The sequence below is a fragment of the Haliotis asinina genome, chromosome 13, assembly GCF_037392515.1.
Source record: "Haliotis asinina isolate JCU_RB_2024 chromosome 13, JCU_Hal_asi_v2, whole genome shotgun sequence".
Classification (NCBI taxonomy): Eukaryota; Metazoa; Mollusca; class Gastropoda; order Lepetellida; family Haliotidae; genus Haliotis; species Haliotis asinina.
Window position 1 is genome coordinate 25040252 of NC_090292.1, and position 16193 is coordinate 25056444.

The following is a 16193-nucleotide window of genomic DNA, read 5'->3' on the forward strand; positions in this document are numbered from 1 at the left end:
TGTTCCATCATATAATTACTGTACATGGAGACATCTCATTTCCATGTACTTTGCATTTTTTTCATGAATATTTTGTAAGTGATAGATAGAACCGGTAGTTTTGAACCATAATGTTGTCATTCCAGTGAACGTTAAATGTTAAATTTCATTGGAAATCATTGATGACGCCAGAAACCGCTCGCTCACCAAAATACTTTTAAAGATTAATTTCTGGATATATCGAGATGTGTTAATTTCGTTTTGAACTTACCATGTATTGTAATCCATATTCCAGTCAAACACCACCTGACAAACCCATTGCTATCCACAATGAACGGATGACAAGCACACGAGTACGTGGAAACGTTGGAAACTTTGCAAGATTCAGTTATTGTTACAGTCTATAATTCGATTAGTTTTAGATTACTTCATTAATTCATGACGTTAATGAAATATCACTTCATAGGAGATGCTGCAAGACTAACAGACTGTGCTAATGACAGATGGTCGAGTGGATGTATACGCCAAAGTGGTGGTAAAGGCTCACCACTTTAAAACAGCCTTCATCACCGAGTGCAAGATGAAAACGTCGACACGACTTGTTCCTTTAGGGCTTGTGTGTTTCACTGCATTGTTGGATGTGAGTGCAATGAAACGTGTCATCCAGGAACGATGCGCCCTTAAAAGCTCTCATTTCATGTATACAGTGGTCGACCACTGTCCACAGATGTAACTAGTGTGACGATACGCCCATGCCATGGTGCTTTATCGCGATACTGGTAGATATGAAGAAAAAACTAATATATAAAACTGAAAACTTTGTAATTAAAGAAGACATTACCATATAAAACTAAGGCTATAAATCACCAACAACTGAAGGCAGATCACCATACTCGGGACGGTAATATGTAATGTGACCAACAGACGTTCTTCAGCTTCTTTACGTGTGCATTATACGCTTAGATGTGTATTTGAAATGGTCTAAGATGATGTCAAGCAATGTCTTCCTGGTTTGAGACTCGATAACATGCAGTCTGCCGTCAAACAGACGCCATAACATGCAGTCCGCCGTCAAAGAGACTTGATAACATACAGTCCGCCCTCAAACAGACTCGATAACATACAGTCTGCCATCAAACAGACTCGATAACATACAGTACGCCGTCAAACAGACTTGATAACATACAGTACGCCGTCAAACAGACTCGATAACATACAGTCCGCCATCAGACACGATAACATACAGTCCGCCGTCAAACAGCCGGACTATAGCTAAATGACCTTAAATTACAAAATGTTTCAGTTGCTTCTTTACCTGCTCCAAACTCGATTTGCAGTTGGAATATTGTTTAAAACAACCAGACAGGGAGTGGATTAAAATGTAACAATATTCAGGCATATAGTGACAAGATATCGCTGAAAACCAATTATGAAAACAAATATCTTTTTCAAGGAACGTCTTTATGTATTCTTTTCAAAAATACAGTATTGTGTATTATATAACACCATCACACAACGTTAAAAAGCAGCAATTAGACAGTCACGAAGGTACATATTTTCACTGTATGAGGAATGTCTTCATGTATTGACAAATCGATTTACACTATATATCAAAGCGCTTGCTACAGGTCTCAGTGGAAACATAGACACGAGGGAACACAAAACGTGAACAACAGTCAGGTTTCTTCTGGATGGTCGAGAAGCAGAGAAGGACCCAGTGGCCACGTGTGGCTCGGTGCACTTACATGTACTTAGGACGGCGATCTCAGTGGTCAGCGTTGTTCTCTGAGTAGCAATAAAATCACTGTACTTGCATCCATGATTTTTATCCCCCGCAACGCCTTTTGCGGGGGGTATTAAAATGCACCCCGTCTGTCAGTCCGTCCGTCCATGCTCATTTATCCTTCCCGGAGCAGAACTCTAAAACAGTTCAATATTTCTTCTCCAAACTTGACACATAGATTGGTCTATTGGTGTACTGGTGCCTTTTGATAAGTTTGGAATTCTGAATAAAATATTTTGGCGTGTCCATGGCAACAAGTGTGACTTTGGAGTAATGCGGGGGATTTTGATGACTTTGTGTTCTTGTTCAAGTTGATCTGAATGGCCACGTCGATCAGGTTTTGTACAAAATTACATGGTGGCACTTCTATAGTGGCGGTTGAAGATACATGTACATTAAGGATCACAACTGATACAGTGAAAGAGACAATACGGTGCAATGTTGAAAGCGACGGATACCGATAATATTAAGATAAATGCTCCCGAAACCAAAATAATGTTCGATACACAGTAGCAGTGTGAACATAGCTGCGTTCAGACAAGATAATCCAGCAACTGGTATCTCAATAATGTTTCAATAATGTTGTGATTTGATCATATATAATCAATAATAATATCATCGTAATAATATTCGGTCATATCAGTCATTTCCTAGGGCAAGTACAGAATGTGGGGTTGGTCCTATAACACAAAAAATCTCACTCAATGTTTGAATATCCTTGATTCTGTGATTTGACCTTTTTACATATTATCAGATATAGTGTCATAATTGATGAAAGTTGCACTAAAGATACCACCAACATCACATAGTTTAACATTTGTATAACGATGGTGGCCATCAGTTGCCCAGTCAGGAGAGACATGCCAGCATACCCTACCATGACCGCGATGGATGATATACTATACAATACGTTTCTGTGCGCATTATTATCAAGAGCCCACGTCTGAACGGCCGGGAAGACAGGGCCACAAACCACTGATAAAACACTACTCCCTATCCACAACCATGATATATCTATTTCGGATACATACAGGAGTGTGACGGACATCATTATGCCCCCAGCTGTACAGACATTTATCAGTACAGATTGTGATATTAGTAGACTACACAGTGTACCAAGCAAACGTCCAATCATCATGCAGGCATAAAATGAAATGGACATATTTGCCATTGTTTTTGTACTTGCATGTAATCTACTGTGAATGCCAAAAGTTGGTAAGAATTGACCATATACAAATATCATATTCCCACATACAGTAGTATAGATCATTATAATAACTAAATATATGCTGTCAGTGACGGTTATAGTGTTCACACTATTCTCACTGAGCTGGCTCTCGTTCGTGTTAATATCATTTTGAAACGACTTCTGTGCGAGTAGATATAGAGGTGCTAGAAGCAGCCCTAATCCACCTATAGCGAAAAATCCGTACATTACATCAGAATGGAAACTGTGACACAATTCCCTTTCTGGGTGTAGACTGTTGTTCTGTGAGAGAAATGTCGAATTTGAGTGATAATATATTGACCCGTTGTGAGTGGTACGGCGAAGATGGTAGACATTGTCAGACAGAAACTGGGAGATAACCAGTGGTCCAGCTAATTGTCCTGCAGTCATTGCTAGGTTGATGATATGAATCGATGCAGCGTGTTCTTTACTCAGCTCACCAGAGAGGAGAACCAAGGCTACAAAACAAAAGCATAGTATATATGATGTACATTAGCATATCTCAAGACAATTACGTTCTGACATCAGATCAGATCTGAATTGTCAAAAGGATCTAGAGTAAAAAGATCTTAGTAGCATGGGTTGGGACAAAGGATTTCATTGCAATTGCTTGGTTTTTACCTTCAATGAGAGGGTCCAGGACAAATACAGAGGGGCATGGAAAATTTCAGCGGGAAGTTAACATGTTTGTATTTGTACAGATGAGGAGTAGTTTTACTGTTGGTATATTATCCCGGGGACAATCGTTTCTTGGCTTTTTTCAGAGAAGTGAAGATATTACCAGCATTTTGAGGTTGCATGAAATAGGTAAACTGAGAGGAGTGAAGAAGATACGTTTCCATTAACTTCAGATGGCCTAGGTAGCATTCAAAAATACGATGGAAAGCAAAACTGTCATGATCCATGACATGAAACCTATTCTATTTACATAATATGCGCAAATCAGCGGGTTGCTATGCCAAACTAAAGGCCTTCAGCGCGTTTGAAAATAGGCCTCATTAAAAGTACCCAGTTACACTCGAACACACATTTGTAATAACAGTACATGTTCATCTGTGTGGAGACTGCGTCACTTGCTATCATTGCTAGGAAAAGGTTTTATGTTATACAACGTTTGTAAGCAACATATAAGACATTAAGCTGACTCATGCTGATTAAAGATTCTATTTTCTTGTCCTGACCATAATTACCAAGAGGGAGCTCTGGCGTCAACATTAGTTCTACCTCGGTCTACCTATACACAACTGTAAATAAACAATTCTTAAAACATTGCCACTGTTTGGGGGTTTGTTTGCGTTTAAAATATGTCTAACTCTAACACGTGAAAGTCGACTATAACTGATGGCTTATATACAAATGTTCATAGAACGATACTAAAAATAGTGAGTGAAAGAGTTTTACGCCGCACTCAGCAATATTGTAAATAAGCTAGTATGGACCAGACATTTCAGTGATCAACAGCATGGGCATCTATCTGCGCCATTCGGAAACGATGACATGCGGCAAGCAGGCATGGGTTGCTGAAGGCCTATTCTACCCCGGACCTTCACGGGTACTAAAAATAGTGGTATTGGTGGCATATATGAATATTTCACTGGAGTGATAGCGCGTGTTTTGGGAGTGGTATCTTGGCCTTTTGAACTTACCATATATTGTAATTCCATTGACCACTCCAGCTCCACCAGACGACACTAATGCAATCCAAAACATGGGGATGACAGGAAGAGCAGCAAAAATGCAACACGTTGTGGTCATAGTACTGGCTGCTACTCCGTATATGTTGAAACGACGTGGGATTTTCAAAAATAGTAGTGAACCTAACACCCTTCCTGTGGTAACGACAGGGTGGAACAGACTGACCTTCTGTTGTGTCACGTTGAAGATACATTGCAGATCTCGCAGTGCCGGTCCCAAGCAACTGTCAACCACGCCCTGTGGAGAAACAGTGAAGCTAGAAATACGATGGAATGGTTACATATTTGTACAGCATGGATATTTATCTGTAACTATATACAGATTTACAGTTGTAATATGAACGGATTTCTTTAGCATTGTTTGTGAGGACGTTCCCACATTCTGTATAAAGTAAATAGAGAACTTCATTACATACTTACATCCAACAAAGCAATCACAAACAGAAATCCAAGCCGAACACCAGTCTGTGTAGACATACTCATCTTGTGGATGATATGAGGCAATAAATGTCTTTTCAGAATGTGTTTGCTTTTGTAAACTGGTGAGTTTTTGCATGCACTCCAACGCCTGTTATTATCATAATCTGTTAGTTATACCGAATCTCTGATAAAATACATTTTTAAACCAATGTTAATAAGCAACCATGTGGACCCATGACAAATGTGATGTGTAAATAATAATCAGATCCATTCCAGCCGCAGGTTGTTATAAGCCCCGGAATATATGTACGTCTGCCATTCCATGTCATCTGACAAGATTTCTGGTTCATCGATCTCTTCTTTGTCTGGTTTCATTAAAAGCCATCATGGCGTGGTAGGAGTATTGTTGTGTAGCATCGGGACAAAATACATCCTTTTTAAAGCAAGTCTAGTGGATGATGTGTAATCAGGCAGGGCATGCCCACACTTGTCACCTGGTGTCTTCATTGATTTTCACATACCTTTTCACAGCTTTACACTGCAAGTTATTTCAAGAGGGTCAAGACTGTCTGTTGCACTGATGTTGGCTGGCATCATTTTTGACACTAGTTTATGTCGCTGTTACCAATATACCAGCAATACCAATAAGAAGACACTCTAAAAGAACTTTAGGTCCATGCAGGTAGCAAATGTGTTGTAAGTCCCCATTGTCCCTGGTAGGGTGATGTCATTTTGGCAGCTAATGTCATAATATACAGAATACAATCGCTAAAACCTGAACACACAAACTGAAACCTGAACACAAACGATGAAACCAGAATATAACGCTGGAGTCTGTCCGAAATCGCTAGAATCTGGACATAAATCTGTAACTTCACTATTGTGTTAAACATTGTGACAATATACATATCATATATCATCAGCACTGTTATTCTGTACAGTTAAGATATCCTATTAACTACATTAGAGCTGTTGATTAGATTATGCTCTAATAGGCCAACAAAACAAAATATGTTGACTGAATGTATGCATATGATGACAAAACAACCATTAACATAGGGGTAGTGTTTGTTTATGACTCACGATGTTTACACGATTTTCTTGAAACGACTGATAATGAAGTCAACTGTGGTGATTGACGCGTTGACATGAATGCGTCAGTGTCATTTACGTGCACATTGCCATTAAAGTCAGTCTCGTGAAGTGAAAGGGTGGATCACACTTCGGACATAATGAACGCCAAAGAACAGGGTATGCTAATCATCTAACCGTAGGTTCCTGTCTGTTGTCAAATAGATGTCTGACTGATATCTGGACAGATGAGGAATTGGTTTCTTAAGTTTACAAAATCATTTATTCAAAAAGTCAGTATTATATAACTTTCCCGTAACACCGTGGTTTTCATATTTCTGGAGTAACCGTAGAGCAAACGACCTATACATTAACGTATAATCAACTCTGATCGGTATTGGTGAATATTCGCACAAAGATACAGACCGTCTTGTCGACCGTTCACCAAGTTCACTCACTTAATAGTGGAATAGCCAATGTTTTCTGACCTGTCCTGTTTCCGAGCTGTTAAATATAACAATATTATTAACAATAACTGTAGTGAAGATACAAAAACCAGAACATAGTTTAACGCTTCCACAAAGAAGTATGCCATGAGTTGTCCAGTCACAAGACTCAACGCAGAATATCCTGCCATGTCCCCTATGGATGCAATCCCGTACAAAACGTTTTTATATCCATTAGCCTCAAGAGCCCATGTCTGGACTCCCGAAAACACAGGGGAACACACCACGGCTAAAACAATTGTTATTACCCACAGCCATGTTGTATCTAGTTCAGATACGCACACGAGTATGACAGACACTGCCATACCTCCAACTGTGCAGACATAAATGAGGACAGTTTGTGAGACAATTAGGCTGGTGAGCGTACCAAGCACACGACCTATCATGATGCCGGCATAGAATGATAAGAATACCCTTGTCACCTGCCAGGTACTTTGGTGTAATCTGCTATGAAAACCAAACGTTGGTAAGTATTGGCCATATACAAAGATCATGGGCCCACAGACTGCAGTGTACAACACGATAAGGGATAAAAACAGGGCATCTCGGGTGCTGAGTGAGGCCAGACTCTTCTCCTCTGGATGATTCTCGTTCGTTGCATTTTCTTCTTGAAATACCGGTAGTGCGAGAACGTAACTCGTGAACACCAGCACTCCCAGACTCCCAAAAACGAAAAACCCGTACATTACATCTGACCTAAAATTACATATATCGCCTTGGGACTGTTCACTGATGTTGTTTGAGGGCAATGTTGTATTGCCACTAGCACAGGTGATTGATTCCATATGGTTGGTTTCACGAAGAAAAGGGGAGATAACTAATGGTCCTGTAAAATCCCCCGCAGATATAGCAAGGTTGATGATGTGAATTGATGCAGCATGTTCTTTACTCAACTCGCCGGAGAGGAGAACCTTTGCTGTAAAAGAAGGGAAGCATCTTAAGTAAATCACAACATACGAGGGGCGTACAATAAGTAGTGCCCCTGACCCACTTCCGGTTGTCTGGTTTAGCTAAAAATGTGCATATGATTTGAATGATATCTCTATGGGTAATGTGGCAAATTTGAGCTCTGAACTACCTGTGGTTTCAGATTAACAAGTGTTTGAACTCAGTAAGGTGTGAAATGGTGCCTGTTGAGTGTCGCGCTGTGATACGGTTTTTATACTTGAAAGGACACACATCACGAGAAACTTTGGATGAAATGAAAGACACTTGTGGTGATGAAGCCCCATCATATGACCTTGTAAAACGCTGGCATCGTGAATTCAAACATGGCAGGAAGTCTGTGGAAACAGCTCCCAGACCTGGTCACTCCCACCCCACCCACCCCACCCCCACCCCCCCACCACCACCCCCCACACACACACACCCCGTGCATCTGCCATTGAGGCTGCCATTTTGGAAGGTCGACACATTACTATTTGCCAAGATGTCAAGGGGTCAAGAGGTCAAGATTACTGCAGGGTCTGTGGAAACTATAATCCACGACCATTTACATATGCATAAGGGGGGTTGTTGTCGTCACAATATGGCTGAGATATTGCCGATGTGACGTTAAATATTAACTTACTCACTCACGCATGGCACTAGCAAAGAAAAAGAAGCCAGTACTCAATGAAACAAAATGTGCTTGAAGGGCTTCATGGGAGAGAAATGAAGCGCAATTTCTCAAACCAGGAGCATCACCCCAGTTCCATGCATTTGACAAATATGTGAATGTCAATTATATACACGTTTCTCGGACTGTCGAATTGTCATGGACGTATTTCCGTCAGCTACAGATCATTCCAATTTATCAGGTAAATAATATGGTGTACAATGCAGCAGTCTTTTGAGGTGTGGCCAAAGCACCATGTCGTACCATGCACTGCTGTTCCATCAGCCAATCCAGCTGCCCCCAGTAAGCCAAGAGATATCCAAAATGAAGGTACTACGGGGACGATAGACAAAAGACAACTTGAAACTGTTATGGTACTGGCTGCTACTCCATAGGTGTTGAAACGGCCTCGTATTTTCAGGAACAGCAGAGCTCCTATCATCCTGCCTGTTGAAAATGTGGGTAGGAACAGACTGACCTTCCGTAGTGTCACATTAAGGATGCATTGTAGATCCCGCAGTGCAGGTCCAATACAGCTGTCAACCATGCCCTGTAGTGAATGCATTGCAGATAAATGATACCGTGAAGCTAGAAACACATAAAGGAGGGGTTATTTCAGTTTGCAATATCGACACATATTACACATATTTATTTACTTACCTTAATGATCACGCACAATCCCTTTTGTAATAAACTGAACCTGAAATCCCCTTTGTAATCATCTTAATGTAAAATTCCCCTGTTATCAACTAAACAAGAAATACTTTCGGAAACGTGAAATCCTATGGACTCAACTAATTGTGAGGTTAATATGGTACCAACAGAGCGTGAAATGAGTGAATGAGTTTAGTTTTACGCCGCAATATTCCAGCTATATGTTAATGACCCATCGTCAAGCACTTTGCGGGCATTATCAAGTTACAGTGACCAGCTCATTTCTGATAACAAACCCGCGTTTTACTAATAATTCTATCGGTTTTAGCTGATCATTGCTGACCATATAGGGTTAACATCCCAGGTTTTTACACCCCTTTCACTTGCTGCGCGATGTCACGGTTGTTCTTATTTCATCTCAAAACAAAACGACCCATCTGTTTCTTGCATAGTTTATGTACTAAAACGCTGAAGATAACAATCCGAGATAAAAATGAGAGGACACAATAAGTCAATACCATGGTACGAGGGTTGGCTGAAAAGTTCTCAGCCTGAGTGGTTTTTCCCCACCAGATAGAGACAGGTGTTTGCCACCAATGAGGACAATCATTTAGTGAATCATAGACACAAGAACTACAAACGTACTAATAGTTTTATCTCAACTACAGCTCTTTTGGTAAACCTACCCTCTGAAATCATCTGAAATGGACAAAACTGAATACAGGGCAGTCATCAAGTACTTGCAAAAGTAAAGGGATGTCCCCAACACAGATACATGCTGACATGGTCTCCACTCTAGGGGATGATGCTCCTTCATTTTCCACAGTAAAGAAGTGGGCTGCAGAATTTAAGCGTGGCAGACAAAGCCTTGATGATGACCCACGCTCAGGAAGGTCTTCAACAGCAACCACTCCAGAAAACATCACGCGAGTGCTCGATACGTTGATGGATGATCGACGATTGACTACTCGACATATTGCTAGTGTAGTGGGCATCTCTCATGAGAGGGTTGAGCATATTATCACCAACGAATTAGGAATGACTAAAGTTTCTGCAAGATGGGTGCCAAAGCTCTTGACAGCAGAACAGAAACGTGTCAGGTTCCAGACGTCCCTTGACAATTTGCGTCGTTTTGAAGCAGATCCCGATGATTTTGTGGCACGATTTGTAACCATGGATGAGACCTGGATACATCACTTTCAACCAGAAACAAAACTACAGTCAACAGTGGAAGCATCCTGATTCACCAGCTCCGAAGAATGCCAAGTCTGTTCCTTCAGCTGGAAAGGTGATGGCATCAGTCTTTTGGGATTCCAGGGGTATTCTGCTCATTGATTATCTTGAAAAAGGTCAAACTATCAACGGCAGATACTACGCTGATCTACTGAACCAGTTGCGAGAAGCAATCAAAGCCAAACGACGAGGGATGATCGCTAAAGGTGTCCTCTTCCACCAAATGCGCCTGTTCACAAATCGGTGGTGGCCATGTCAACAATCCGCGATTGTGGCTTTGAACTCACTGACCATCCTCCTTATTCACCTGATTTGGCTCCTTCTGACTTCCACCTGTTCCCCAAAATGAAAAAGGAACTCGCCCGTCGCCATTTTGCAAGTAATGATGACGTCATTTCCGCTGTGACTAATTTTTTTAGGGTAGCTGAAGAAGATTTCTTCCTGACCGGGATTCGGGCCTTGCAGCATCGCTGGCAAAAGTGTGTGAACTTGGAAGGGGACTATGTAGAAAATAAATTTACAAACGTGGACTTTTCACAGTGAGGCTTAGAGCTTTTCAGCCAACCCTCGTATAAACTGCAAAAGAGAGGATACTATCTATCCCCACAGTGGTGTATACTGTAGAGAAAAAAAGAGATCACACAATCAATCACCGCCATGGTATATACTTACATCCAACAATGACACCAAACACAGAAACCCGATCCGAACACATAACTGCCCAGAGGTGTTCATATTGTGAAGGTACGAGGCAGTGAAACCTAATATTTTGCGGGATTGCTTTTGTTATCAGAGGTTTAGCTCAAAATCCAGATGAATGCAAACACTCATCACACAACAGATGGCATCACGTTTAGTTAAAAATATGCATTTTGATTAATAAACATGCCATGGCGTGAAATATGTGCCAGTGCTGTTGATTTGGCACTATATGGCAGCAACCTGTTACCTGATGAGAAACCAATATGTGAATCTAACTCAAACAACCAAACAGGTCGCCCAGTCTGATCTCTCCCCCATAACAGACCATCAAAGGGTGGATGAGGCCTAGATTTGCTATGCTTGTCCGAAAATAGCTTGCTTGATGTGCCTTGTGCTCTGGTGCCAGCTATTAAGTTCGGGACTTCAGGAGAGGGAACAGTCCAAAGCTGGAACAATGTGACTACAATAATATCTACAATAACTAGATAGCTTCCTGATACTGATTTAAATATTCATAGGCTGATTATTGTTCTGTCATCGCCCAAGTGATCTTAATGAACTTATGTTCTATCAAGATCATATTGATGTATGTAAAGCGTCCATTTTGTAAGGTGTTAGATCAACACCGTTAGATTATGAACTGGTAATATATTGGATCAAAGACACAACAGGGATTAATTACACCAATGGTGTGAAGAACTGTCAACACATTGCAAATTAGAAATAGATTATAAGCGCCGATGTTACTATTCGTTATTTTCATGTTCGCTGACTTGGCTGACACATGTCATCGTTTCCCTACTACGCAGATCGTTGCTCATGCTGTTGACCACTGGATTGTCTGGTCCACACTCGATTATTTACAGACCTCCGCCAGATAGCTGAAACATTGCTGACCGCGGCCTAAAACTCACTCACTCGTGTCGGTTTATCCTAACTAGGTAACTAACGGGATCGTGTGGTCAGACTCGCAGACTTTGTTCCCATGTGTTATCGTATCCCAGTTATGCTCAGATCGATGCTCATGCTTTTGGTGGCTGGATTGCCTGGTCCAGACACGATTATTTACTGACCGACGCTGGAATATTGCTAAATGCCACGTTAAACAATAAACCAACCTACTGACTAAAATCCTGTTGATGTTTGTCCAGTAACCACGGTAACCACAGTAACCACGGTAACACGGTCCGCAACTTGAGGGCAACGGGTCATGAAACCATATCCATATCTGTGATCTGCCTTCAGTTGTTAGAGATCTATAGTCTATGTTTACATAATGTCTTGTTCAAGCTGTGCTGTTAGTTTTAATTTCATATGCTTCTTTTAAATTCGAACTGTGTTATTCTAGTTGGTTTACCATACTTTGACGACGAGTTTTATAAATAAACATGCTCTTCATAATCATATTTATTCTCGTCACAACATGGCTGAAATATTGCCAATGTGACGTTAAACTGTAACTCACCCACTCACTCACTCACCATATCCCGTCTGCCTGTCCCTAAGCAAAGTGACATCATCAAATCTTCGGCAGAAAGCATTGTCCTTATCTACTCTATGTGAACAGAGTGTGTGTCATTTAGGTGCGTTTCACGTCCATTTTTTAACAATTTTCCAGCACAGCGTTTGAAACCAGAAATGATCTTCACACATTGTGCCCATGTGGGAATCGAACCCGGTTCTTTAACGAGTGTGACGTTAAATATTAACCCACTCACTCACTTGTCAGTGAGACGAGCGGACGCTTTAACTACTAGCCTACCCCACCGCCCAATGGAAACAAATCACCTACTGCACTGCCGAATTGACGATATCTTTAGCGTGCATGATCTTCCTCGTACAACAATATTACCAATAAGTAAGTACAATACGGCACAGTTTTTTCGTAATCTCATGAACATATATATCCCCACACACATATACCTTTTGTAGAGGGTGGATTGGGAGGAGGGTGCATTTCCAAATATACTGAACATTTCAGAGTACAATGAAACTTCAACATCAAGCTAATAATAACAATTCTATCATTAACGTTGAAACGTTCTTGTCCTCTAGTTTGTATCGGCATATATAAACGTATATCACTTAAGGGTTGGTTCTAGCAATCTAGGTTGCAGTCATCGCTGTAACACCTGGGGTTGCTGCTAGCGATGTAGGTGACAGTCATTGCCGTATCACTTGAGAGTTGCTGCTAGCGATGTAGGTGACAGTCATTGCCGTATCACTTGAGAGTTGTTGCTAGCGATGTAGGTGACAGTCATTGCCGTATCACTTGAGAGTTGCTGCTAGCGATGTAGGTGACAGTCATTGCCGTATCACTTGAGAGTTGCTGCTAGCGATGTAGGTGACAGTCATCGCCGTATCACTTGAGAGTTGCTGCTAGCGATGTAGGTGGCAGTCATCGCTCTAACACTTGGGGTTGCTTCTAGCAATCTAGGTTACAGTCATTGCTGTAACACTTGGGGGTTGCTTCTAGCAATCTAGGTGGCACTCATTCGTGTAACACTTGGGGGTTGCTTCTAGCAATGTGGGTGGCGCTGATTGGTGTAACACTTAAGGGTTGCTTTTAGCAATCTAAGTGGCACTCATTGCTGTAACACTTCAGGGATGTTTCTAGCAATCTAGGCGGCATTCATTACTGTAACACTTCAGGGATGTTTCTAGCAATCTAGGCGGCATTCATTGCTGTAACACTTCAGGGATGTTTCTAGCAATCTAGGCGGCATTCATTGCTGTAACAGTTCAGGGATGTTTCTAGCAATCTAGGCGGCATTCATTACTGTAACACTTCAGGGATGTTTCTAGCAATCTAGGCGGCATTCATTGCTGTAACACTTCAGGGATGTTTCTAGCAATCTAGGCGGCATTCATTGCTGTAACACTTCAGGGATGTTTCTAGCAATCTAGGCGGCATTCATTGCTGTAACACTTCAGGGATGTTTCTAGCAATCTAGGCGGCATTCATTGCTGTAACACATGGGGGTTGCCTCTGGTAATACAGGTGACAGCCATTGCTGTAACACTTTAGGTTGCTTTTCGTGATGTTGTCAAAAGTACTATTAAAATAAGTAATTACTTTATATTGTCACATATTGACAGCTTTGAGAATGCTTATTGGCCACATAATTGCATTCGCACGGCATTGGAAACATATAAATAAATAAGACTGGCGCTGTTGTGTTGGTAAGAGGCCGCTGCAGACGTTTCATCTCGAGTTCCAAACTTAAGAGCGAAGGCTTCAGTTTGGAAACATCTTCAATCGGTCTCTTGTACAATTGGATCCTGTCCTGACAGTGGCCAGTAGCATTGTTTCAAAAGAAATTGAACAGTAATTTCATTACCTTAAACCATCTGTCACTGAATATCGCAATACGAACATGGTAGTCTTAATCATATGATTTACTTATGTAGCGCCGAGTTCCAGCTGTCTGCTTTCATCCGCTCGGTTTTCCCTGAATCATTGGACATCGTATTAGTTCCAGCTGGCTGCTTTCATGAGCTCGGTTTTCCTTGAATCATTGGACATCGTATTAGTTCCAGCTAGCTGCTTTCATGAGCTCGGTTTTCCCTGAATCATTGGACATCGTATTATCAATCTCAACTCCCTTGGAAATATACTGTTGCAGCCACTAGGCGCACCAAGTTAATGTGGTTTTCCCATCTTCACGAGGTACCTATTCACAGGCGCGTGAGTAGTCAGAGTACTTTGTCCAAGTTGCTCTACCCGCAAATGCGTGTTTGCACGTGTTTGTTTGGCCACCATCTGGTCATATGCTAACGGATTCATGGGTTGTACACGCTAATAACTACTGATAATCAATTTCTCAGACAACTGACAAGACCGATGCTCGTTATGCAGTGTTGTATGGCCTGCGGAAGCACACATGTGGTCTTGCCTTAATTAAGTGTGTTTGTTCAATATTGCTTCTGTTAACCCAGCACCATACTGTTGGACCATCTCGCAACATTGCAAGAGTCTCCCTCAAATAAGTGATACCTGCATGACCACGCTAGTCGGCCATAACGCTATATTATAACAAGTTCCTGCAAATCAGTGACATCTGGTGGATCATGCTATTGGACCACATCTCTACATTATAACAAGTTCCCTCGAATCAGTGACACCTGCTGGACCATGCTGTTGGACCATCTCGTTACACTACGACACCCTCCCTCAAATCGGTGATACATGCTGCACTTTGCTATTGGATCATCTCGCTATAATTAAAACAACCTTGATCAAATCAGTGACACCTGCTGGACAATGAATGCTGTTTGACCATCTTTCTACAATGGATCATGTTTTTGGACCATATCACTACATTACAACAACCTCAATCTAATCAGTGACACCTGCTGGATCATGCTATTGGACCACATCACTACATTATAACAACCTCGATCTAATCAGTGACACCTGCTGGATCATGCTATTGGACCATATCACTACATTACAACAACCTCCCTCAAATCAGTGACACCACATCACTTTTCTTATTTTGTGGTCCGTATACTGTTGAACAATCTCACTTCCTTACAACAATCTTCCTAAAATTAGTATCATCGCATTTTTCCTCATGTTTGACTATCTCTAGTGACTACAAACTGAGAGGCACAAACATGCTCATTAGTTATGGTGAATCTCCCATCTGAGAAGTCGGTTAACATTCAACATGTATCCCAGCTGTGGTGAGGAATATAATTGGCAAAATGTTCCCACTAGTAAATACAAACAACCAGCAACATCATTAGGGACACCTGTTTCTATGGAAACATTTATTAACATTACTATGATAAACTCTGCTTGTTTTTATGGAAAAGCAGGCTGTGGCTTCGGTCAATCTTTGTCACAGAGTCATATATAAGAGTACAGAGCATATTCCACCACTTCTACTGAATGGGATTTTGTCAGGATTTGTGAGTTCACCTTAAAGAACATTTTTATCTGGAGTACAGAAAATGAATCGGTATATGTGAGCTTCACTCAGGTAACAGTACATTCCTTTCTGGGAAGAGTGAATCTGTCCTTTACTTGTCTTGACTTGTCTTTATGTAATCAATGCCTCCAACGTAGATTCGACCATCACACTATCAGACCAATGGAGCAGTGTAACAGCACATTCACGGTGAATGTTCCAGCATGTGTAGTTGAATCTGTGTGTATAATCAACACAGTCTCTCTCATTTTTATCATCCGCCTGACGCCTTCCCTGAAGGGATTCTCGGGAGTTTTGTTACTGAACGAACAGGTTGCCTGTTTGATACAACGAGTGTCCAATATTGTATTTATCTGCACCAGGACGATAGAGCGAAGTAGCGCATTTGA

General features: G+C 41.3%; 1 protein-coding gene across 1 annotated transcript; it reads right to left on the reverse strand.

Moving 5' to 3' along the window:
• Positions 1 to 6435: 6435 nt before the first annotated feature.
• Positions 6436 to 10913, reverse strand: LOC137260452 (major facilitator superfamily domain-containing protein 4A-like). Its single transcript, XM_067798105.1, has 3 exons — positions 10838 to 10913; positions 8543 to 8828; positions 6436 to 7597 (listed from the first exon to the last, which is right to left on the reverse strand). The coding sequence occupies exons 1-3, from the start codon at positions 10898 to 10900 to the stop codon at positions 6630 to 6632; spliced, it is 1317 nt and encodes a 438-aa protein (XP_067654206.1). The 5' UTR covers positions 10901 to 10913; the 3' UTR covers positions 6436 to 6629.
• Between the last annotated feature and the right edge of the window lie 5280 nt (positions 10914 to 16193).